Source organism: Molothrus aeneus, chromosome 8, assembly GCF_037042795.1.
Source record: "Molothrus aeneus isolate 106 chromosome 8, BPBGC_Maene_1.0, whole genome shotgun sequence".
Classification (NCBI taxonomy): Eukaryota; Metazoa; Chordata; class Aves; order Passeriformes; family Icteridae; genus Molothrus; species Molothrus aeneus.
In genome coordinates this window covers 15074742-15098688 of record NC_089653.1, presented here as the reverse complement: position 1 = coordinate 15098688, position 23947 = coordinate 15074742, and the positions used below count along the sequence as shown (strand labels likewise).

General features: G+C 45.4%; 2 protein-coding genes across 2 annotated transcripts in view; one reads left to right on the top strand and one right to left on the bottom strand.

Moving 5' to 3' along the window:
- Window positions 1-3755: 3755 nt before the first annotated feature.
- On the top strand, window positions 3756-7311 carry LRIT2 (leucine rich repeat, Ig-like and transmembrane domains 2). Its single transcript, XM_066555072.1, has 3 exons — window positions 3756-3865; window positions 4263-5044; window positions 6506-7311. The coding sequence occupies exons 1-3, from the start codon at window positions 3756-3758 to the stop codon at window positions 7309-7311; spliced, it is 1698 nt and encodes a 565-aa protein (XP_066411169.1).
- A 3837-nt stretch (window positions 7312-11148) lies between these two features.
- The window catches only part of CDHR1 (cadherin related family member 1), a 43048-nt gene continuing 30249 nt past the window's right edge, over window positions 11149-23947 (bottom strand). The window contains exons 14-17 of the mRNA XM_066554788.1: window positions 22447-22514; window positions 19747-19975; window positions 18604-18858; window positions 11149-12055 (exon numbers count right to left, since the gene is read on the bottom strand). Coding sequence (XP_066410885.1) covers window positions 11504-12055; window positions 18604-18858; window positions 19747-19975; window positions 22447-22514 — 1104 coding nt within the window. The 3' untranslated portion in view covers window positions 11149-11503. The remainder of the gene's footprint in view (window positions 12056-18603; window positions 18859-19746; window positions 19976-22446; window positions 22515-23947) is intronic.

Sequence of the window (23947 nt, the reverse complement as noted above, 5' to 3'; positions counted from 1 at the left end):
TCTCCTGCACTGGTGGTTTATACACAATAGGCAATAGGGACAAACTTGCACAAGCTCTGTCTTGTCTGGCATTGATCAGAGGAGAAACCCTGTACTTGCTAAATTATGAGGGAAATGTCAAACCATGAAGGAAGCTGATGTGATTTTAATGCTCTGAGTCAGTTTTTCTAAAGTATCAGACATGTAAAGATGTACATCACTGGATTTTCTGTTTGTCATGGAAGGGCTGTTAGGCACCTAGTTTCATCCTTACCTCCAGGTAAGGAGGAAACCATTCATTTCTTGATTAAAGTCAATTCTCAAGATATGCTGTAAGAACCAAAGCAAACATCTGCTATTGCACTCCCTCTTAACAAGCTTGGACAAGATATTGCCATGCCCACTAAACCGTATTATGTCAATTCATTTTTAGACACTTTGATACATGCACTGTCTGAAACACCCAACTGTAGCCCTCAATGCTCGTGTCCTGCCCAGCAGTGATTTCTAACACTGAAAGCCGTGGCAGAGGGACTAATTGAAAAGCATCAGCCCAGACTTGATTTCTTACAAGAAGAAATGTCATTTCAAGATGGAGTTTGACTCCCTGGCACACAGTGGGTCATCTCTTGGCATTTGCTTTGGCAATCAGCGCAGTCTCTTAAACTCCATTTCCCACAGACACTGTCTCTGTGGAGATTTATTTTGACAGCTTGAGTTTTAGACAGCTTGTTCTGCATCTTGGCTTCAGCCAGGATGCCACATGATGTTAAAGAGCAGCTGAACTGAGTGGACATCTGCTGTCACAACAGTGACCATTACATTTACAAGCAGGCATAAACTGGGCTGAATTAAAAAGGCAGCAAAATCCCAGTCCAGTAGGGAACATAAGCATAATGACTGTGGCTAACACTGGGGGATTTATTTCCCTTACTTCCCCCTCCCCCTCTTCTCCTTCCCTTTCTCTCTACCCTAATTCATCCAGCTTTGGTAAGTGATTCACCACTGGACTCTCAGGTTAATACTGAACCTGCTGAGTACACTTGGGGTTGAGAAATATTTAGATAAATGGCCTCTCAAGCAGCAAATAAATATCAGCCTGCACACAGCCAGAGCATTGGCCCATGGTACTGAATACCACTCTTTGAAAGGCCATTTTCCAGCCCTTTAGAAGATAGGTTGGACTGGCAGGAATTCTCACGGGGAAAAGGAAAACAACTGCAATTCTTCTTTATTGTTTTTTTCTGTTAAGCAATTCATTTATTTAAAATAAGGTATTTCTAACAGAGAACCCTGGATATCATTTTGCTTCCTGCATCCCAGGACACTGGGCATTGTGCACCTTCTGTTGCCTGAAGACGTACATTTATTTACAGGTTTATAAACTCCAGTAGTTTATAAACCTGTAAATAAATAACACTTCACTTTTCATGAAAGATTTTTTGAAGACGTGACTTAGCTGCCACATACTGTAAGACCCTCCCCATGGGCCATGGAGGAGGGGTGGGAAGGTGGCAAGGAAGGGCTCTTCCCTTTAAGCAAAGGAAGTTTTGGGCCTTAGAAGTGGTGAATCCCTGCAAGGGATTCACCAGGGCACTGATCTGCTTCTACCTCTGCTGAAAGCTTTCTGTTCCCAGGCCCTGCAGCTCACACATGAGCAAACTCCAGGATGTGCTCCTGACACCCAGGAGTTTTCTAACTAACTACATCATAAATAGTTTGTTACTGTTGTAAAGGGTAAAATAATATTATTTCATTATAATAAAATTATATAATTATGGCATCATTATATATGATATGATTTATATTATATTATATATTTTGGTAAAATATAATATAATATAATATAATATAATATAATATAATATAATATAATATAATATAATATAATATAATATAATATAATATAATATAATGAATTATTTTATTATTTAGTATTTTATTTAATATTTTGTACTATTTTATTATTGTGAAATTATATTTATTATTATTGTAAAGTGTAAATGTATAAAACTATTATCATAATAGAAATTCTAATTGTTTTATCAGGGAATATTTTCATGGCAGACCAAAGGCACCTGTGACTGTGGCATTTGCATTTGGGTGGGAGAGGGGGTCCCTGAGTCCCTCTGCCTCAGTGGCTGATGGATGATGGGGAAGGACACATTGTCCCATAGCAGCTGCCACTGTTGCTCCTGCACATCCTCAGTTTAGGCAGCAGCCCTGCTGACGGGCATCCCCTCTGTTTGGTGACATGGAAAGTGCACAAGGAGTCTGTGCCTCAGGTGACAGGGCTGCAGTGCTGCCACCCCCAGCACAACAGCAGCAGCTTCACCAAGAAACTCCTCAGCAGCCACCACCCCCCCAGTGGGGGATTTTCAGCTGCTGCACCTGCTGTGCTACAGACCAGCAGCCTTTCCCCTTCCCAGCTCACTGACAGGTTTGAATACAGGGTACTTGTTGAAAAATCAAATACTGCACCATGGACAAATAAGGAACATTTCAGCTGAAAAATCCAAACCGTAAAAAACCCCTATGCTTGTGGTTAGATGTGAGGCACTGCCAGCAATAGCATCCCCACAGGCCCATTCCTTGTGGCCTGTTCCCTGTACATGGGGGACAGACACAGTATATCAGTCCCCTGAAGTTTCCCCACCAGTCTATTTTGCTGATTTGCCATGAAATCATGAAATAAAAGCTCCTGTTGATTTAAACACTGCAGAATCAAGCCTGTGTTTTCTGTAGGGTGAAAGCAGCACAGCCCTTAGAGCCACATATATAGCTCTAAGCTGCCACACTTTAAATACTTTTCTATCCTCGTCCCAGAGGTTAGAGGTTAAGCAGGTTCAGGCTAATCTTGCTTTGTGCCCCAGCATCACACAGAAGGGCAGTGAGGTGCAGCCCTTTTCCCAAGAGTGCTCCTGTGCCGGCTGTAGTGAAGCCCATCCACACTAGATGGCCTCAGGAGAACGCAGAACCCCTTGGAAAGCACAACTGAAACCTGCTATTTTGGCTTAAAAGAGATCAATACATTTGGTTACTCAAAATCCCTTCTCAGAATGGCTTAGTTTTTCAAGATGACTGAAAGGCAGTCGGCACGTGTCTTATGAGGGAAGCCAGAGAACAGCACTGAAAATTTGTATTTATACAAAAGAAATTGACTTCCTAGAGACTCTTGTCAGATAAACCCCCCATGGACTGGCCACAGCTACGTTTCAGAGGAAAAAGGTGCCATGTTTATGTTTCCACGCTGTAAGATCCTAGTTTGTAGAGCAGGCTTCATGCTCACCATGAGCAGAACCCACCAGGCAGGGTTTGGGGGAGGATGGACTATGAAATGGGGCACTATGGAAATTACAGCTGAAGTCTGGCCCTTCCTGTGGCTTTCTGCCTTGATAAAAGCCATTAAAATATAGGAGACAGAGACAGACCCTGTGAAATTAAAAAAAAAAAAAAGAAAATAAATTTGGCCTGGTTAATTACTTGCAAGGGCTTGGCAAAAGAAGTGATTTTGGCTCCATCTTCATATTCCCAACCAAATAAATATGTCTGCCAGAATCCCCTCAGCTGGAGGAGAAATGCCAAGAGTGATCCTGGGGGTGGATTTTAGCACTTGGACACAGACTGAGGACCACACTACATGTCTTCCTTAGGGTTGGGTCCCCAGCAGGATTTATTTCTGCGTCAAGGAAGATTACAGCTAATAGGATTTGCTTCTTGGAGGCTCTTGGCGTGTTTGGTGCAAACCCCTGCACAGTGCTTTCTTAAAGGAGAATATGGACCCTGTCTGTCATATTTTTCTTCTTCTTCTGGCCTTCCACAAGATAAACCCATCTGTTTCATCTTGCATCACAGGATGCTCTTGTTCTCAGGACAGCTTTGGAAGGTAAGAACACTGTTACCCTGTTGTAGCACCAGTGAAGTGGCTCAGACAGCCCCAGTAGGAACTTGCTGATGATGTGAGCACCAAAACCAAGCAGATTGATGTATGGAGTGCCACCTCTAATACTCAAACTGTGCTGTCTTGAGCATAGAATGAGATTTCTCTTATTTCCCTGAGATATGTAGCTACAAACATAGCCATTTTTATTATTTAATTGCATCCTTTATAGCAAAATTGGTGTAAACCCCAGGGATGGATGGATGGCTGGATGGATGGCTTATGCATGCCCTACATACAATACCTTATAATTATTCAAGTGCTTGTAGACCTGCATAGGGAACTGGTTTATTGGCTTCAAATGTGGTCTGTGACCTGAAAAATTTTCTGGTTTCCTCCCTAGGAGTTTGCTCTGCATGTCTGCACTGCTGAGGCAGATCCCTGCAAACATCCCTCAGGACATCCGGAAAATTAGAATAGAAAATTCTCACCTAACAGAACTGCCCCGTGGGTCTTTTGAGAACGTCAGTGCCTTGGAGTATCTGTGGCTCAATTTTAACAACATCACAGTGATGCACATCAAGAGCCTGGAATATCTGCCAGCTCTGAAGGAGCTGCGCTTGCAAGGGAACAAATTAAGTTCAGTACCATGGACAGCATTTCAAGACACCCCGACTCTGAAGATCCTGGATCTGAAGCACAACCGCCTGGACGTCCTTCCAGAACACGCACTACGCTATCTGCCCAACCTGACCTACTTAGATCTATCCTCCAATCAGCTTACCATCATATCCAGGGATGTCTTCTACAACTGGCCCGTGTACCAGAGAAGCCAGAGCACGGAGGGGCCGCTGGAAGCAATTTCCAACGCCGTGCTGGCCCTCCATGACAACCCCTGGATTTGCGACTGCCGCCTGCGCGGATTTGTCCAGTTTATCAAGTCTGTGGGCCCACCTATTATCCTGATGAATTCCTATTTAACTTGCTCAGGCCCAAAATTCAGGACAGGGAAGTTTTTTCACGAAGTGGAGCTTAACAGCTGCACGAAGCCCCTGACCTCAGCCCTCGAGACCAACCTGACAGTCCCAGCAGGGTTAAACATCACCCTGACCTGCTTTGTGCAAGCCAGCCCTTCCCCAGCTGTCTGGTGGACCTATGCACTCAAACTTTTAAGGGCATTTAATGGTAAGCAAAGCTTTTTCTTCTTCTTAGTTTTTTTTTTTTTTTTAATTAAAAATTTATGCTGTACTATTCTACTTACATAGGTCTGCAGGCCATCACAGTCACCACAGCAACCCAGCCCCTTTAGAGCACCACAGTTATTGTGGTGGCTGTAATCCAAATGATCTCAATCATCCTGTGCATCTAGGCACATCTGACCAGCATAAGAAGAGCTGCTTCATGCAGGATATCAGTCAAAAAGAAAAGGAGCATGGCCTCATTTTTATACAATTATCGTTCTTGTGGATTTTAAGAAGCAGCTCTTTCCTCATGATACATGACTGTAGGAGCTACTAATCTTTTATTAGTTGTACATATTTAATAAAAATGTAGCTATCTAAATATGCATGTATATTTACTAAAGATTATATACTACATAATTTACTATGTCATATACTACAAATATATATGCACACATTCTGTATATGTGTATGTGCATGTAGATGCATTTGTATGAGCCCACACCCATATACACAGACTTGTATGTTCCTACATTATTCCCATGTATTCCCTCAAGAAATACTACACAAACCACAAAACTGTGCAGCTCTGCTTCCTGTCTGTGTTCATTCCTGTTCTGAATGAACTGAAACAGAGGTTGGTTTTTACCTGAAGTCTCGCTTATTTATATTCTCTAGCAAAGGTGTTGTAATATGAGACCTTTTCCTCTCTCTCCCAATCCATCCTCCCTCATGTTTATTTTTACTAAGAGCCTTCAATAGGACAAGTTGCTATTTTCATCAGGTGAAGTAAGACATACAGGCAGCCAGCATATAGGTTCTGTGTCCCTAATAAGCCAGCTAACTAAAGAGGATAGCATTAGCCCTTAATCCTGGGCTGATATTTGCTTCAATTGCAGTGCTGCAGCAGCACTTGGGTGTCTTTCCACAGGCACATGCTGATTAATTACATACAGTTTCTTCTCAACCACAGCCACACACCTCTGTTTGGGTAGATGACAGGGTTTCACACTGTTCTTAAAACTGCATTTCATTTCCAGCCCAACACTTTCTACCTTCATACACCTATTTTGGTCTGAGCCTGTTGAGAATGACAATTTAATCCTAACAGAGGACGAAGCATGTGTCCAAAATGTAGGTGTGCCTCCTCAGTGCCTCTCCTGGTTTGCCCTAAGAATGCCGATGGCAATGGGCAGATGCTCGGCCTCTGCCCACAGCAGCCTCTGCCCACCTCAGCTCCTCCAGCCGCTTGTACTGGGCCAGGGGTCGGGCACACCCCACGTCTCCTACACCTGGGTGTCCCAATGCGTTTATTGCCGTTCAGACAGAAAACGCTTTGCCGTCAGCTCTGTGGGGTTTGGCACATTCCTGTGCTCTGTCCCTGAGCGGGCGGGTCCCGTCCCACACAGCCTTTGGGCCCAAGGGCACGGTGGCTCGCTGCTGACCCACTCACCTCTGCCCGCAGTGTCCACGGAGCCCATCAGCGAGGACACCGTCCGCTCGGAGCTGCTGATCCCGGCGGCACGGCCAGCAGACGCCGGCAACTACACCTGCACAGCCGCCAACTTCCTCGGCAACGCCTCGGTGGCCATCAACCTCCGCGTGGTGGCCCCGTGGGCGAGCACCACGCCCCGCGGCTGGGCGCCCGCGGCCCCCGCGGAGCCGGGCGCTCATGTGGAGGTGCGCATCGCCAAGCAGACGGTCTACGGCATCACCCTGGAGTGGTTCGCGGCGGCGGCGGCGGCCGCGGAGCCGGGGGAGACCTGGTACACCCTCCTTGTGGGCCGCTACGACGCCGCCCAGAAGGACACCATCTACATCGGGCCCGGGGTCAACACGTACTCGGTGACCGACCTGCTGCCCGCCACCAAGTACGAGGTGTGCGTGGCCGTGCGCAACCAGGCTCCCCGCAAGGGCCAGTGCGTGGTCTTCGTCACGGGCAGCGACGTCAGCCAGATGGAGCAGCGCGAGAAGCTCATCCACATCGTGGTCATCGTGTGCGCCATGGTGCTGGCCGTGCCGGCCGGCATGTACGCCTGCACGGCCGAGGCGCTGCCCGGCTGCCTGGCCCGCTGCCCCAGCGCCTGCCCGCGCCGCCGCCGCGGGGGCCCGGCGCAGGCCGCGGGCAGCAAGGAGAGCACGCTGGACAGCCTGCCCGCCGGCAGCGAGGACGGGCTCTGCCGCCCCGACGGCGGCGCACGGCGGCCCGCGGACCGCGCGGAGCCCGGCAAGGCCCGGCCGCCCCACAGGAACAGCGCCGACCTCTACTAGCCGGGCCCTGCCGCGCTGCGGCACCTCCACACGCCCGCGGCCGGTGTTGGCTTTATTGAAGGACAACGCCGGGCCGGCTCCGTGCTGCGGGGCTCGGGCACGGCGGGCGCACCGCCGGTGCTTGCGGCAGGCTCGGGGAGCCCTGGGAATGGAGTGCCCCGGCTGCCCGGCCACGGGTGTGGGGGGAGCTGCGCCTCCGTAGCCTGTCCCTGCAGCACTGTCATGGAGCAACGCACACTGACACGCCAAGAGAACCAACGCTAACAAAAACAACCCCCGAACCAATAGCAATGCTTGTGGCCAAAGGCCAGAAGTGTCCCCTCACTCTCCCACACGGGTGTGTCTTTACTCATGTGTGCCCGCAGCTCTGTCCAGTGCCCGGTGCCAGCTTCTCCTGGGAGCAGACAGGGGAGCTGTGCACATCTGCCGTCACAGCCCAGCAACAACAAACGATGGGGAGGATTGGGTCAACATGAGGAAGAGATTTTATTTTATTTGGAGAAAAAATTATTTTGACCAGTGGTGGTGGTTTTGGGGTGGGTTTTTTTCCTTGCTCCTTCTTAAGGTTTACGCAGCCGTCAGAGATTCACAGCTTTGGTTGTACCACAAACAGGAGAAGTGTAAGTGCTTGAACCAGGCTAGTGGGACAAGTGGACAGAGGCAGAGAACATAGTGGAGCATGGGATTGGGAGCTGAAGATGCAAGCCAGGCACATTCCCTAAATGCAGACAGGTGCCTGCCTATCCTGCTGCTTTGAAACCAAAGCTCGCCTCTTTGCTAGAAACAAAAAAGCCCAAAGATGCATGTAAAAGCAACTGCCTCCTGCTTGTGAATCAGCCCACTGCTGTGATTCTCAGAGGTCTGAGGATATGTGACTTACAATTTTTCTTTTTTTGACCACTTACTTTCCAGCACAACCAAAGCATGTGGCCCATAGACCCACAGCACTTGTAATATGTGTTATAGATCATCTCAAAAAGAAGAATCTAGAGTAGACACCCCAGCTGTTGTGAGCTTCATGCTGTGGTAGCTTGGCTTTCTAATTGTATTTTGGTTTTTGATGTGTGTTTTCCATGCTGTCTCTCCTCCCAGCACCTCCTCCTGCTGTACCATACTGCACAGCTTTTGAACAGAGCTCTGTTTTGTCATTGCTGACTCTCGTTGTTAATACTTCACAGGACTTCCTAATCTTGTCATTCTTTTAGTGTCAAAGCAATAAACATGACTGGTTTTCAGAATACACAGAGGTCCTCTAATTCATCTCTGGCCTTTTACAGTTACAAATTGGAAGAAACCTGGATTCCAAGGAGTTCTGGGGTTTGGCTGCAGGGATGGAGGAGGCCAGGCTCCATCAGTACAAGTTGCCACTCCTCACCCTGGAGTGGTGAGGAAGGGGCAGCAGCAGTTGGCCAAGCAGGAAAACCTTGTCCTGGGAAAGCCACCCACTGACACAGCTAGTACAGAGTGAGCCATGAGCTGATGCTGGTTGAAAACCAGTGTGGGGCTGTGGGTGAGGGGGAGTAAATAACAAAGCACTGTCAGTAATGACCAGCCTTCTTCCACCCCAGTCAGCAGGGAGGGACAACAGGACACTGTAGAGACTGGAGAGAGCTGCTGAATCACTGAGGAAACAGCCAAGGAAAGACAAAACATCCCCTGACCTCTGGATTATGGACCTCATAACAAATTGCAGACCCTGGACATCGGCACAAACTGAACCTGCTGCCTCCCTGCCCCTGGGACAAGCTGCAGTGCTCTGTACCACGGGAGCTCGGCCAGGGCTCTCTGTGACCCTGCCCATGGCCTATGCCAATGGCATCCTGCTTCTCACCTCCCCTCCTTCCAGCCTGGTGGTGTCCAAAACCACACAGCCCCTCTCCTGACTCACAGCCCACAGAAGGGTCCATCCTAAAAAGTGGCCTGGCTGCCTGTGGCTGTCTGGTAATGTAACAGGTGAACACAAGGCATCATTGCTAGCAGAAGCACACCAAGCACAGAAGCACTTTTTGCAGATTTTTAAATTTTTTTTTTATTAAAAAAATCTCTTCAAGTTGAAATACAGAGTAGCTGGGAAAGAGTCTCACAACATAGTAATAAAACATCTTTATTGCCTCTTAAATATAATCTCTAAGACTATAAGCCTGTAATTCCTGTTAAATCTGACTTAATTGAATGGTCTTTATAGGCTTTCCTCATTAGAGAATGAACACTGAGTACTGGCAATAACACAACACTGGGAAGACAGTGGAATGGGGAATAAATCAGGAACTTGAGGGAACATTGCAGAACCTGCAGACACCCAGCCAGCAAAAGGCAGGGGCTTGCACAGGGCAGCAGGAGTGGGGTCAGGGGCTGCATGTCCCCTCCCTCCGGCCAGCTTATGGCCAGGGGACAAGGACGAGGTGGCTGGACAGGTGAGAACTTGGCCTCACATCACAGTGCCCCAGGAGGAGGGATAAGCAAGAAAACAGTAGAGAAAAGGAGAGATGTGACAGGAGAGGCTCTGGGAGCAGCGCTCCTGCCATGGCCCCCAGCTGGGACTCTCCTGGATCTCTTGGCTACAGCTGCTGGCTCTGCTCACGGGTGACATGAGCCACGAGCACTATGGCCTCTAGGCAGATTGAACTGAAGTTAAAAAAATACAAGATTTTCCTTGTCAGTGCATAATTTCATATTCAACCAGCTATCCTCTAAACTGATGAAGTCCTGGTGCAAAAAGGGGAATTATTTCAGCTGCTGGAGTGAGAGGAGATCCTGAGGGCTAGGTCTGCTGGTTCAACTGAAATGACGGCTGAAGAACTCTCATGAACCCCTTGAATTAACACGGAGTGCTCCCCACCTTGATGTTCCTGGTACCATGACAGCACAGCTTCTCTGCAGGGCTGGCTCTCAGACAGGGTGCAGGGTGCTGCTCCCCAGCCAGCTCGGTCAGTTGGTGCTGCCTTCTCCCCAGGGGATGGGAAAGAGCTGGGCCCAGATGAAAAACATCTCCTCAGAAACAAACCTGAGGGGGTCTGTGGGATAGATCCAGTGAAAAAAGTGCTTTGCTCTTGGTGCCTTTCTACTGTCACGTAACAGGAAAAAAAAACCTGTCAGCTTCCCTGCCAGTCCCCTTCCATTAAATGTTGTTTAATTCACTAAAAAATACTGATAAGAAAAACCTGAATATTTTATGGAAACTTCCTTTTGCACACACCAAACCCTGCAACAAGCCAGGAGAGGTGATGAAATGTATTCCTTGACACCTTCTGCTAGCAGTGTACAAGACCACACGATCTTTCCAGACACTTCCCTGACCAACATATGCAACTTTCCAGCACTTGTCTCTGTCTTCCACTTATCATTTGCCTTTTAGCTTTACCTTGTCTTCCCAGTGTTTTTATTCATGTCCTTCTCCTGCTGGGCTCCTGCTCTTTTGGGGTGCAGTGTCAGAAGGAGGCAGTGCTGAGTGCTGCTCTTGAACTTCCATGCTCAAATCTTGCCCCTGCTGGTCCAGGGAAGGCTGAGGTGCCTGTCCTGTCTCTCCCCAGCAGGCAAGTCCAGGGCAGAAGCAAAGCACAGCATCATGTCAATGTGCTCTGGCATAACCCAGCATAAGCTGCAGGAAAATGAAGAATTTCCCCAAGCCTGCCTGCTTACCTTCTGGGAATGAAGGTACTGAGGCCAGGAGCGCATCGCTCCGCCAGCTGCTGCAAAGCACACTGTGCACAGGACACAGCAGTGCCACTGCTGTAGGAGACCTGCACCCGACTCAGTGCTGCTGCCACAGCCACGTCAACATCTTCAAAAATGGGTCTGCGATTTAAAGTGATGGATTTTCAGACACCTCAAACCCACCTGCCAGACCAGGTCAGAAGAAGCATCCACGAAGGGCCTTGGCTGCAGAGCATCTTGTTTGAAAAGCCAAGTTCTGGGTAGAAACCTCCAAACCAGGGGCAGCCTGAGTCCCTGTTCACCTGGGAAGACTGTGGCTGGCACACTCAGCACCGTGGGCAGACACAGCTGCAGGGAGGGCCCGTGGACACGGCCGAGGGAACAGCAGTCACGATGGTACTTGCAGAAGGTGAGGGGTGGCTATCACAGTGAGAAGCTGCTCTGGTTCACAGGGTGCTGACAGACACAGGGAAGAGACAGCAAGTAAAAACATCCATGCCCAGCCACAGTCTGCAGTCTCTGGGGCTGCTGAGAGCACCTAGATGTGGGGCTCCCCGAAAGCTGCGTTCCTCTTCTCAAACCTCATTTTGAGCTCTGACACGAGGGCGTTGTGGGTGCTGCTGTGACCTTTCTTCTTCGGTGGCTTGATGACATGCTTGGGAGTGAGGGAGCCGGACACGGTTGGCACCCGCCACCCTGGGCCATCGCCTCGGGGAGCCAGGGCAGGGGGCGGCGGGGGCACGGGGGCTGCTGGCGGCACGGGGACAACCTGCACGTTATTGTTGCTGTTCTCATTGTGCAGGCTCTTCACATCCTCCTCAACCACAAACTTCTCTGCAGCGTTGCTGGGCCTCTTGAACTTCAGCCACTCCATCCTGACTGTCCGGGATGGCGGCACCTGTCTCTTTTTTATGATCCTCCTCACCGGCATGACTTTGTTGGACCGCTTGTTGCGCCAGAACATGGCAGTAGAGATCATGATAGTTATCAGCACCATTATGCCCATGACACCAGCTAGCACTCCTAAGGCTTTCATGGGGTTATCTTTAGTTTGCATCAAAAAGGCGGCCATAGGCCCTTTGTGAAGAGTCTGTAAAGGAGTACAAAGAAAACACATGACTTACTCCAGGGGACAGACAGTGACCCAGAAATTTCATTTGTCCAAAATATGTTACAAGTAGAGCTGATTGATGGCAGTTGTGTCTAAAAAAAAAAAATGAGAGTCACACAGCCAGTCCAGTCCAGAAGTGGAGAATTTAGATGGGGCTGGAGACTGGGTAAACATTATAGCACTGTGAGGTAGATGACTTGAACACAAAAGCTTACAGAAGTACTGCCACCAAATTTGGGCAGATTCCTTCATGTCACCATAGTGTTTAACTTGCAAGAATGGAGCAAGAAAATAATTGGCTCAATTACTGAGCATGGCATTGAAAAGGATTAGGAGAAAGCTTCTGCTTATAAAATGCCAGTGTACAAATGAGTAGTTAGCAGATATGTGCTGCATTCTGTTTTCAAGTACTCTTTTACAGACATAACAAAACTCTTTGAGGTAGGGGAGATAAGTGGAGCTAAAGAGCTTTGTTTATAGAAAGAAAAGAAATCAGCAATGACATATGCTACATATGGCATATTAAGGACAAATGAATGGCCAGTTCACTTTCCAGCTCAGCACACTGTGCGTCTTGGAGGTCCCCGTATAATTTTGCGGATTTTGCCCTGCGGGTGGAGCTTGGATCTTTTCACACTTTTCCAGTACATGATGGTGGAGATCACCATTGTAACAGAAATGGTGGAAAGGACGCCACTCATGCATATTCCATATATTGTCCATGGACGCTTCTTGAGGCCTAAAATATAGGATTTTACCCTGGACTTGATCTGGAAATATCAAAAATAAGAGAAATGGTCAACCCTCACATGGTTATATTTGAAAGAGGCCAGTATCTATTTTAAATACAGCTGGGGAACTAGGCTGAAATGTGCACAGGATAGAGAGCCTATAAAATAAAGGGAGCTAAGTGTTGAAATAGGCGCAGGAGAGGAGGCAGTTGCAATGACGTTGAACTGAATCCAGAAACAGTAACAGAAGTTAGGAAGCACATTTAAACACCTGGCTGATTGGGGAATAAAGGCTAGAGGCATGGCACATAGATCACCCTTATTCAGGGCATGGAAGCCTATCCTTGGACTGCATTTCCAAGAGAAGTTCATCTTGAATACAGGTGGTGTCTGAACAGACAGTAGTGCTATGTAAGGCCAGGAGAGCCTTCAGAAATGGCACATTCACATGCAGGTTTGGTTACTGAGAGCTGGTCATAAAGTGAAGTGTGGCTGCAGAAAGACAGGGCTGTCCACTGTGCCCTAGTCCCCGGTCTTTGACTACAGGAGGGAATCCTCACCCAAACTTTGCATGTCCAGTGAGCTGTGTTTTAGTTAGGGGTCTGAGCTCCCAGCTTTTGGTCAATGGGGAGAAAAGGACCCCTCTGGAGCAGTAATCACCATATGCTAAAATAGGTGTCAAAGACAGTGTGTATAAGGACAACCTTGTCAGTAGCTTGGACTTGAACCTCTGACTTGTAGATCAGATGGATTTCCCTGTGTGACTCTAATCTAGGATGCCCATTTCTTTCCCCTCCCCAGTCTGTGGGGGAAGATGACAGAGTATCCCAGAGTGTGCTTCAGAGTACCTCTTGTCAGTAATATCACATCCATAAACTAGGGGTATGTATATTAGCTAATAAACACCTCCTTGTCTTAATTTCTGTTTTTTCACAACCTATTTGAAACACATTATCAATCCCACTCTTCTCATACTCTGAATGTGTCCCATTGCCAACAAGAAAGTGGCAAAGAAATGCTAGTGAAACTCACAGACCATGTTACTGGGCAGGTAGGGACAAATTTTCATCATTTTGCTGTACAGAGAGTTCTTCCAGTACATAATTAGGAGTGGACCTGAACCAGAAACTAAAAGCAAAGCAGCCCATGACTTTGGTGGAGCTTAGACTCACATCAGCTTTGCTGTTCTGCATTATATGGATTTTTTTTTGTACTTAAATCCCATCAGATGATAGAAATTCTACCCTGGCTTACTTAACTTCATGTGAAAGTCAGATAAATTAAGTGTCAGATAAACCCTGCTAAGTCGTATGTGACCTGAGTCCACCTGTTACGAGTTTTGTCAAGATCTATTTTATAGGAAGGCACTAATGGCTGAAGAGTGTTTGACTAGGTATTTGAAAACCTTGAATAAATGAGATTAGACAGAAGTACATGTTGCCCATGTACTACAGCTGCAGAAGTAAGAACAGATAAAAAATTGTATGGAGAGTTTTGACATTTGGCTTTGTTCAATCGCTTGGCCTCAGAAAATCTGGCATCTGTTCAGAGCTTCCAGTGATGAAGAGATGATTAATACCAAAACTAAACCCATTAACAGCTAGCTGGTTCAGCCTCTATTTTAGTTACTTGACCTCTACTATACAAAGCTTTGCCTGGAATTAGCCTTGGACAACAACTGTTCTGCATAAAAACATCAGACATTTTGTAAGCACACAGTGGGAGAGTTTCTGTTTGTCATGGCCATGACACTGGCAGGATAAATAGAAGGAATAACTTGCAATACAGGCCAGGAATGACATAATCCTAGCCAGGCTGCAGAGACACTTAGGGGAAATGCACATTTAAAACATGAAGTCCTTGTGTTGATTACCAGCAATGCCACGTAGCCAGCTCAACAAATAGTGCCACTATTTGTTGAATTGCTGAAGCTGTTGTTTTTTTCCTAAAAGGCATGCTGCACTTTGAAGGGTACTGGTTTTTCTGGTGCACATAAAATACAAGCAGATACATGATTAAATGAAAGCTGTCACGTCTCTGTGGGCTGGGACATGGAAGAAACACTCTTTAACAGTCATCAGAGGAGTTAAAAAACCAAAATACCACTGCTCACAGAAGATAATGCTCTGCTGCTTTTTGGGATTTTTTTGGCTGTGGTGGCTTCTCAAGTGCCTTCCCTAATGCATGGGTTGCAGTGAGCAGAGCACATGGGCCAAGTATCCAGAAGCTGGACCCAGAAGGAATGTGGTTGAGCTCTTCAATCACATGAGCAGCTAAGGCTCACCAGCTATATTTAGGAGTCTAAGTAAGTAGGCAAACCTGTTAAGAGCCCAAGCTATTGCAGATTATTTGCAGATGTGGCACTTAAGGGACATAGTTTTGTGATGGACTTGGCAGTGCTGGGGTTGGACTCCATCATAACTGTTTGGTTCAATGATTGTGTTACAGACATCTCAGGCTGTGTTGACTTGAGCAAGTGGATCTGTACAGTCTGTGCAATGAACCAGCCCACTTCCACACATTCAGTGTTTCTGGGGTTTTGTTCTAGCCTGGTTGCAGGGAGGAACTGCCTGTTGGTGCCTAGGCACACTAGGTGTGCTCCCAAAACACATTTTCCTCTGAAAGAATCCACCTTGTGTGCTTGGAGCCATGTGAGGCACAGGCCATCCCACAGCATGTGGGGATGATCAGGAGATTTGCTTCAGAAGTGAATCCTGATCCGAGGTAGAACACCAGCTGCCCCTGCAGTGCTTATCCCAAAGCTCAGTGCTGTCACTGTATCTGAAGGCTGTGTTTGCATCACTTTGCAGTACAAACACCAGCATGAAGCAAGACTTCTCAAATCAAACCAATATTCATTTCAAGTCCATAAAACCGTGGAAAGAAGAGGCTAACTGCTCTGCAAATGTGGCAAGGGCTGTTCAGTGCCAGCAACCACAGCTCCCATGGTTGCCATTAGCACGAAACAGATGATCTCCATGTTACTTCAAAGATTTTTGTCAAGCCTTTCAGTTAAGAGAATCTAAAACTGAGACTCACCAGCTATATTTAGAAGGCTAAATGAGTGGTCAAAGCTATTAAGAACTACAGATTATGCTGTCTAAATATGGACTTAAGGCTCAGTCTGTGAGGAGGTGTAAATAAACGCCCCCTCTACATTTGCAGAACCTCAGTGGAGTCATCAAGAGGCCAAGGGATGCCCCCATAAGGCCAGCTTTCAGGAACAGGAGTGGGAATCAGCCTCCTCTGAAAATATCAGGCAGGAATAGATTTCTGAGTGAGACATATGGATGGAAAAAGACTGGCTTTTCCAGCATATGTTTTTTCATTCTGTGAAAGGGTATTTTTTATTTATTGTGAAAGGATAGGATATTAAGAGATGCCCCTCAGTACCAATTTCCATAAAATCAGACTCAGTTAAATTAAAAGGCCTTTGGATTCTTTTAGCACTCTATTATTCCAAGAGAAGGTCCTTTTGATGTGCAATACTGCTGAACTTAGCCACAAGGCATCCATCTCGAAGGGCACAGACTTGTGCTAATTGCAATGGTAAACGTTAATCAGAAAATATGCCTGTTTAATTACTTACTGTGATTAACACTGCAGGAAACCTCTAGAGGATGCATTCAAAAATATCCTCCTTATCCAAAATCAGTAATACATAAATGCCCACCAAACAGTGAAATAAGAGCCTTTGTACAGCTGGAGCACAGGGGGATGAAATGCACATTTGTAACAGCCTCAGAGAAAGAGAGAGAGAATGTGTATGCAATATGCCTACACCAAGAGATTGTTTTCTTCACAAAGTGTTGGCAGTGACTGTCGGTCCCTGGGACACAGGCAGTGACCAAGGGTTTGGGACACTGGCACTGCACCTCATGTACCTGCAAACTGAAGTCTGTTTCTGCAAAAAAGATGGGATGCTATGGGATAAAAAATCCCCCAACCCAACCAACCCAAATCTTTACAAGCCATGGAAGAAGTAATAGAGACATGTACAAGAGGTTATGGAGGATGTGACACTAGATTAGTAGCCCAGATCCTGCTGAAGAAACCAACTCAAAGAAAGAAGATGCTGTTGCTATCTCAGACTCTCTGTTGGGACTTGGAGCATGGGAAGAAGGAAAAGAACTCTGTGTGAGGAAATCTATGTCATCACATGCTCTCTGCTTCCCCTTCAGACTTTATGAGGAGGGCTCTCCCTCACCTTGTGCCAAATATGTACCCCTGGAGGGGGAGAAAAGGGAGCAGACAGGGGATTTCATACAGGACACCATCTTTCATCAGGTACTGCTATTGCTTCAGGAAACTCTTTATCCCAAAGTATCAGCTACTTTTGTTTTCCTTACAGTTGTCCTTCAGCTGTTGTCCCCCAGCAGGGAGGTGTGGGACACCCTCCCTCCACTCACACCCATCAGCCCCACATGCTGACAGAGAGGTTTCCAGCTCACCCAGGAGGGAAGGGGAGGCTGGTGGCCACCAGCAGGGACATGCCTGAGGGCTGTGCCTGGGTCCACCTGCTGCCATGCACTCCTGAAACTTGCAGCATGTGAGGAGCCTGGAAGCAAGGCAGGGAGGGCAACTACTCCCGCTCTTGGCTGTGGGCAGCAATTCTTGTTTGTTGTATAAAACCCACCAAAACTTCATTTCCATGAGAAATCCAAGTGCTAAGCAGGGCATTTCCTTTGTATCTGTAAGAACAGCTAAATCTCTAGACTCACCACAGACAGACACCCTGCATGCAGAGTCACCCAGCTCCACGTGGCAGAGCCTTGCAGCAGCAAGCCCAGCCCACGCTCACAGGGCTGGCCCCAAAGGCAGCCCCATGCCAGGCACTGCCCTGCTAGGGCAGACCCAAGTCCCCTGGCAGGCCAGCAGGCTCTGACCTGTGTACGAAAACTATCATGTGAATGTGCCTCAGAGTACCAGGGGAATAAAAGGAGATGGAGAAAACAGAGACAGATTATAACAGACCTAAGGGCAGTGGGAGCATTGTGACCAAACAAAGAGAAGGCCAGCTGCTGTCTGGAAGATTTGCATCTTTGTCCTGTTTATGTGTGTGGTCCAGAGACTGTCAGGCTAATGGTGTGTTTCTCATCTGCTTTAAAGCCCATTTCCTCCCTGCTGGTACCTAGTTAAAGGCATGGCAAGGCAGTTACAATAAATAAGAATCGTGCAAGCATGTGCTGCACACCATAAATCCCTGCTTGTTCTTCAGCTGACTTAAAAGCTGGACTAAGGAAAAGCTCAACGTACATGTGCAAGACTGTTTTAGAGTCTTCTTGTTTCATCTGCTAAAAATGCAATTATTGAACTCCCATCCAAAGTTCTATGTACTTTAAAGCATTTCTGTCAAGTTTTTTCTCACTTTTCCTATGTCACTTAAGTTGATTTCTCTGATTTAGTTCACTCTGACCCCAGCTGTTTTCCACTCACTTTTTGTAAGGGAAAAAAGATTTTTTTTTCTTCTGGATGAAAATAAAACAGCAGAAATGTAGTAGTCGGGATTTACCATTACTCTCAGAAGTCCATAGACCTTAATTCATATCTAACAATCTCTAACAAAATCTCATCTCCCAGCTATATTATGCTCCTACCTTTGTACCTTTGCAATATTTCTGATCAAAATATCTTTCACATTTGTGGCTGTAGAATCCAGCTTCACCACAAGGCTATAGAAATACTCTGCAAAACAGAGCTGGCAAGAAAGTCTCAGAAATGGAGCAAGCAATGTCTACCCTTTGGTGCCTTTCAGGGATTGTCTCCCACAAGGACTTTTCTAAAACATTTGCTTACCTCTTCTGTGATATCAATCTTCAGAACTGCTGTGGTACTGAAGGATGGGGAGCCTCTGTCTTTGGCCTGGACCACCAATGACCATATGCAATCTTTATTGTTTGTGATGTTGTGGATGATGTCCAGAGATCGGATATAGGATTTCAGCTTGATCTCCCCAGTGCTTTGGTCTATGTCAAACACATTGGCTGGATCTGCTTGCATGATGGAATAATCCACAATATTGTTGGGTTCTTCTGCATCTTGGTCTATAGCCTGGTAGGGGAAGTGTGAAAAACAAAGGTGTAATTGTTTGTATCTCTGCCTGAGGACAAACACCTTCTGATCACTCACTTCTGATAGCATCTGTGCCATGACTGGGCTGCTTTCATTTAATTTTGGAAGGTAGGCTACATTTTCTAGTGAAAAACAGCAGGACTAGGCTCCTTTCTTTATAAATTACTTCTATTTGAGATGAAATAAAATCAGAGGAAAAACTGAACTGTAACCTATCTGTAGAATGCAAATGGTCCTCAGCTGGGAGCTTCTCACACAGTGTGGGGGACAAATGTGAAGTGATAAAGAACAATGGGATTAGCTCCATGCCATAAACTATAGCTGCCTTAATTTTTGTGCTCTGTCAGAATAAACTGCTAACATTAGGTGTTGTGTGATCAGGCTTCATGGTATGCATTTAAATATGTGTAACATAGGATGTTCTGCCTGGGAATGAGTTATTGCATTTTTTCACCTTCTGTTCTGCACTGGATTATTGGTTATGGTTCTTCAAAACGAAGGGAACTAAGTTGTGTGGTTGAACACAAAGGGGTGTCAGGAAGGTTATGTGTTCAAAACCCTTTCATTCACTTATCTTGTTTGGGCTTCTTGTGATCACTGTATAATCCAGGACTGTCCCCCAGCTGATTGTTCAAATGCTGTAACAGGACTTTATATTCTGCCTATAGAATTTATTTCTCCTTCTCAGCAGTCAGTAAATACTATAATTCTACACTTTAATCCATTTGTTACATCCAAATGGCTGTGCAAAATAAAGCTGCAAGAAAAGACAACTTTCAGACATTCATCATAACCCCTGAGAGTAAACAGCAGAGCCAGGGCTTTTCCAAAGCACTCTGCTTTGTGACACACGGTGCCATCTCTCACCTCTATCTTCACTGGTGACCCAATGATCATTGTCTTCTCCTGGATGTTTTCATTGAACTCTGGAGAGTGGTCATTGACATCTAGCACGGTGATAAACACTTCAGCCAAGCTGTATTTCCCATCTGTGTCCTCTGCTTTCACATAGAAATTATACTTTGAGTTCACTTCAGCATCTAGCACAGCCCAGGGCTGGGTGTAAATTATACCTGTTGATGGGTGGATTAGGAACCTGGAAAAGAAGCAAGGAAAGACTTTTGCTCACTTAATATATGTTTAGATGCCACCTTTGCTCCAGGCTGTAAAGACTGAAATGCTGTGCCCAGACACTGGTACTCTTCACCTAATTCCTCTCTGTTTCCAAATCTTTCACTCTACCTGGTGTTTGTCTAGTTCCTTTAGGCTTGAAAACCTGAGAACTATCAGTGTCTCATAGTTTTCTCTCTCTTGTGCCATTTTAGCTGCATTTTCCATTAAAAGTCTTTGTCCTCAGTAAATGCTCAGTGTGATGGCCTTCTCCCAGATTGATTTTCTTGCATTAAAAGGAAAAACATTAAGCCTATATTTTTACTTTTTTTTTTTCAGTTTAAAAGTACAGTGTAATATATTAAGTCCTGCATAAATTAAGATTGATTTATGTCACCTAAATATCTAAAAGAAGTGTGATGCATCTCATATTTAAGGTCTTCACTTCTCAGAATGGGTAGGAAAAAAATCTGCTCTTAAATCTCCCAAACTACAGGGTAAATTATCTTTTCCAAAAATAACCATTTTTCCATAGACTGACACTAGGATGGAGTGGGTGTTCAGATTTATCAGTTGCAAGTTCAGTTTTACACATTTGTAATTATAGAGACACTGTCAAAAGTGTCAGCCCAAAGTTTGGATTTATAGAGAAGACACCAAAAAAGTGTCTTTTTAAAATGGACTGCCACTGTAGGCTCCAAGCAGGAGTGCTTTTAACAGATTAAATTTTTTATATTTCCTTTGATCAATGTACAGGGTAGCAAAATATTTTCTGTATTCCAGCTCTGAATGCAATTGAGAGTGATGATAAAAGGGGCATTTAGCAATCTAGAGTCTTCAATTGTTCTCATAACCCTGTTCAATACAAATACAAGTTTTGATGAAATCCAGGATCTGTAGGTGGGAATAGCTGTGTAGGAGACAGTGCCTGTGCTGCCTCCTCAGCACCCAGCCCAGCCTAACCATGCAGACAGCACTCTCATCATTCTCATTTTAGGGGAAGAATAGAAGTGCTCCCACTGGCAGCTTGGATTATCAAAGTAGGATTGCCATCAGATGGGTTTCATCTTCTACATTTAACACTATTTCTCTTACTCCAGTGCAACTCATCTTTCTGCCCACACAACTGCACACCCACTGATGTAATATCCAAGACAGAAACATTGTGCCTCTAGCTGAAATTCTCCTATTTGCATCAAACTGTGTGTTCAGCACATCTAGAGGTGTCAGGGCTAGAAAAATCAATCCAGCCTTGCAGAGTGATGCCATTCTAGCAGGAGGAAAACAAACAAAAACACTTGAAAAGGAAAAGTTCACATCATAATTTCTTCATTCAACAGCATAAGAACAGTGAATCTGAGCAGCCCCATAATGCCAATCAGAATAAAGTTGTGCTTATATTTTTTTTCCCCTAAATCCTTTGTCAACAACCTTCTCAAGCTTCTTTCCACCAGCTGCTGCATTCTAAACCTAAGAGGTCTGCCTGCATGACATGACCTTTTCTTGCTTCTCTCTGTGCAGTTAGCAGCTAGCTTAAAGACTTAGTGAAGAGGCTCAAAATAATCCATCGTGGAAATGCTCCCAAATGTGTATCCTTCTGGCTACAGAAGTGGTTCACCCTTAACATCTTGGATTTTGGACTTTGATTGTGCCTCCTAAATGGCTTTCACCTTAACAAGAAGAGTTCAGCTTTAGCTCCAGGTGGATAATGTACAGAGGAAAAAAGATTCTTGAGATGAGTGCCTGAAGAGCTCAGGCTTTTCATTCATTTCCAGCATCCTGCCCTGCAGAATGCAGGCTCCAGCAGGAATATCTATGACAGCCATGTCATTGATTCCACCATGGACATGATGTGAAGGAACCAGTGTTTCAACATGTTCTACCCTCAGCACTGTTCCCAAAGACAGGGAGGCATTATTACCAAATCAAGTAAGCATCAAATTCCTTTTTTCCTGATGCAGGACTATTATATTTAAGTATATGAAAGGCTTTTAACAGCCTTTGCAGCTGACCTCCAAAGCTGAAGTGTATATCCTTGAATATCTTGTCTCCCTTGATTTATCTTGACAAGAGCTATTTGTAAAGCCATGTGGAAAGGGAAGGGGAAAAAACCCAAGAAATTATTTTTCTGTAGAACTGACTTTTCACAACTAGACCAAAATCTCTCTTTCTCTTACAAGTATTTTTCAAATGGTGATTGAACAAATCCTGTGTATTGATACTTTAGCTGCTTTGTATCTCTTTGGGGGTTTGTGGGTAGAATTCCTTGGGTTGATGAAATAGATGTTTAATGATCACAGTAGCTTCACAGTAGTAGTTCACAGAACTCACAAAGAACATGGCATAAATGTTCTTGGAAATGAGCAGACCAAGAATGAGCTTGCTAGCTTTCTTTTAAAATTATTTTACAACTCTGCTCAGAGGTTATGTAGTTTTATTTATTTACTTGTTACTTACAGATCTGCTCCTGTTCCATAGATAGAGTACTTGATTTCTCCCCAAAGCCCTGAATCTGGATCTGTAGCCTTAAGAAAAGAAGAGAGTTTTACTTTACTAAAATGGAAAAAGAACTGTTTCATTTTTATTTTAACAGGCCCAAATGCTTTTCACTCTCTTTTCCATCACATTTTTAGTGGGAAACCACATGAGCAAATATGCACCTAGAAAGTGCACAACCCACCACCAGGAAATGTCCCTGCCAGCCCCAGGAATGCTGTCCCTGTGCCGGGGGCTCTGGCACAGAGAGTGACGCTAGATGGCCCCATCCATCCACAGTTACCTCCCCCTCCTTTGATGGAGATGGAGATACTCTCAGTGACATGAACACACTGCCAGCTCTCAGACCTTCCTAATTATCAGTTAAACATTAATGAATATTCCCTAGACAAAATTATTTACTTCTTATATTGTATTTTTAATCTTCTGCTTGTTTAATTAAGTCAATTTATAGTAATGAATAACAAATATTTCAATCTATACATTGTGTTTCAGCTTTGTTTATTTTTTAATCACTCTTGTGCCTGTGTGATTTTTAATAATGCATACGCTACTACCAGATGATATCTTTGTTTCATGCTCTTGTTGGCTTCCTTTCTCAGCTCAGGCTTAGGAAAGCTATTGATTTGGTAGCAGCTATTTCCATAGGCTCCTGCTCCTCTGATAGCTCTGAGGAGGTGTTACACTATTGGATCTGGCCATCAAAATTCATGGTGGTGCTGGTTGATTCATTCATCCCCATGTTTAAATATCTGACAACTGGAACAATGTCTTTGATTCCTGCATGATCAACATAACACATCTGCAGCCCTACTGGTAGGTGTAATTTCGTTCTTTGGCATGAGCTTGTCAGATTCTCTAACGCCATGATTTTGACCACAGCCTAGTTTAATACTGTCTAACTTCACTTAAAACATCTGCATACCTGGGACTTCTTCCAGAATTGCCATTCTGAGTACTTGAAACATCTTAGGTTTTCACATATAGTTGTGAATCTGGGTCAAGTACTGAGTTGACAGCACATGACTAAACTTTACATGGCCTCCTTCAGCTACACGTTCCTGTGCACTTTGGCTCAGAAATTTTATTGCTTCTGCAAACATTTTTTAAATCTCTTCTTTTTTGCTGTCCACATCCTAGAATTTTTTTACTCCTCTTACTTCAAAGATAGTTATGTTTAAGAGTCTGTAATAGATTTCCTATTAGTTTCATGCAATAACCTTTTCTCTATTGTTTATATTTCAGTTCTTTGATTCTTCCATTGCTAAAATTTGCCTTCAGCACTTTATTATTCTGATTATTTAATCATCTTTCTTACATGTTGCCAGCTTCTGCTGGAGATCTCTGGCAACCTGCCTCCACCATCCTTACCTGTGTGGCCTCTGCAAGGTGACTTGCATCCCCCACCAAGGCCAGGTGGCCAGGAGCTTTCTTGGCTTTGTGACATGAGGGCTGTTTCCAA

Excerpts from the sequence above, each read along its gene's own strand:
- LRIT2 (XM_066555072.1), top strand. The coding sequence starts at position 3,756 with ATGGACCCTGTCTGTCATATTTTTCTTCTTCTTCTGGCCTTCCACAAG. Across the intron at positions 3,866-4,262 it reads TCTCAGGACAGCTTTGGAAG|GAGTTTGCTCTGCATGTCTG; the intron begins GTAAGAACACTG and ends TTTCCTCCCTAG. Across the intron at positions 5,045-6,505 it reads ACTTTTAAGGGCATTTAATG|TGTCCACGGAGCCCATCAGC; the intron begins GTAAGCAAAGCT and ends CTCTGCCCGCAG.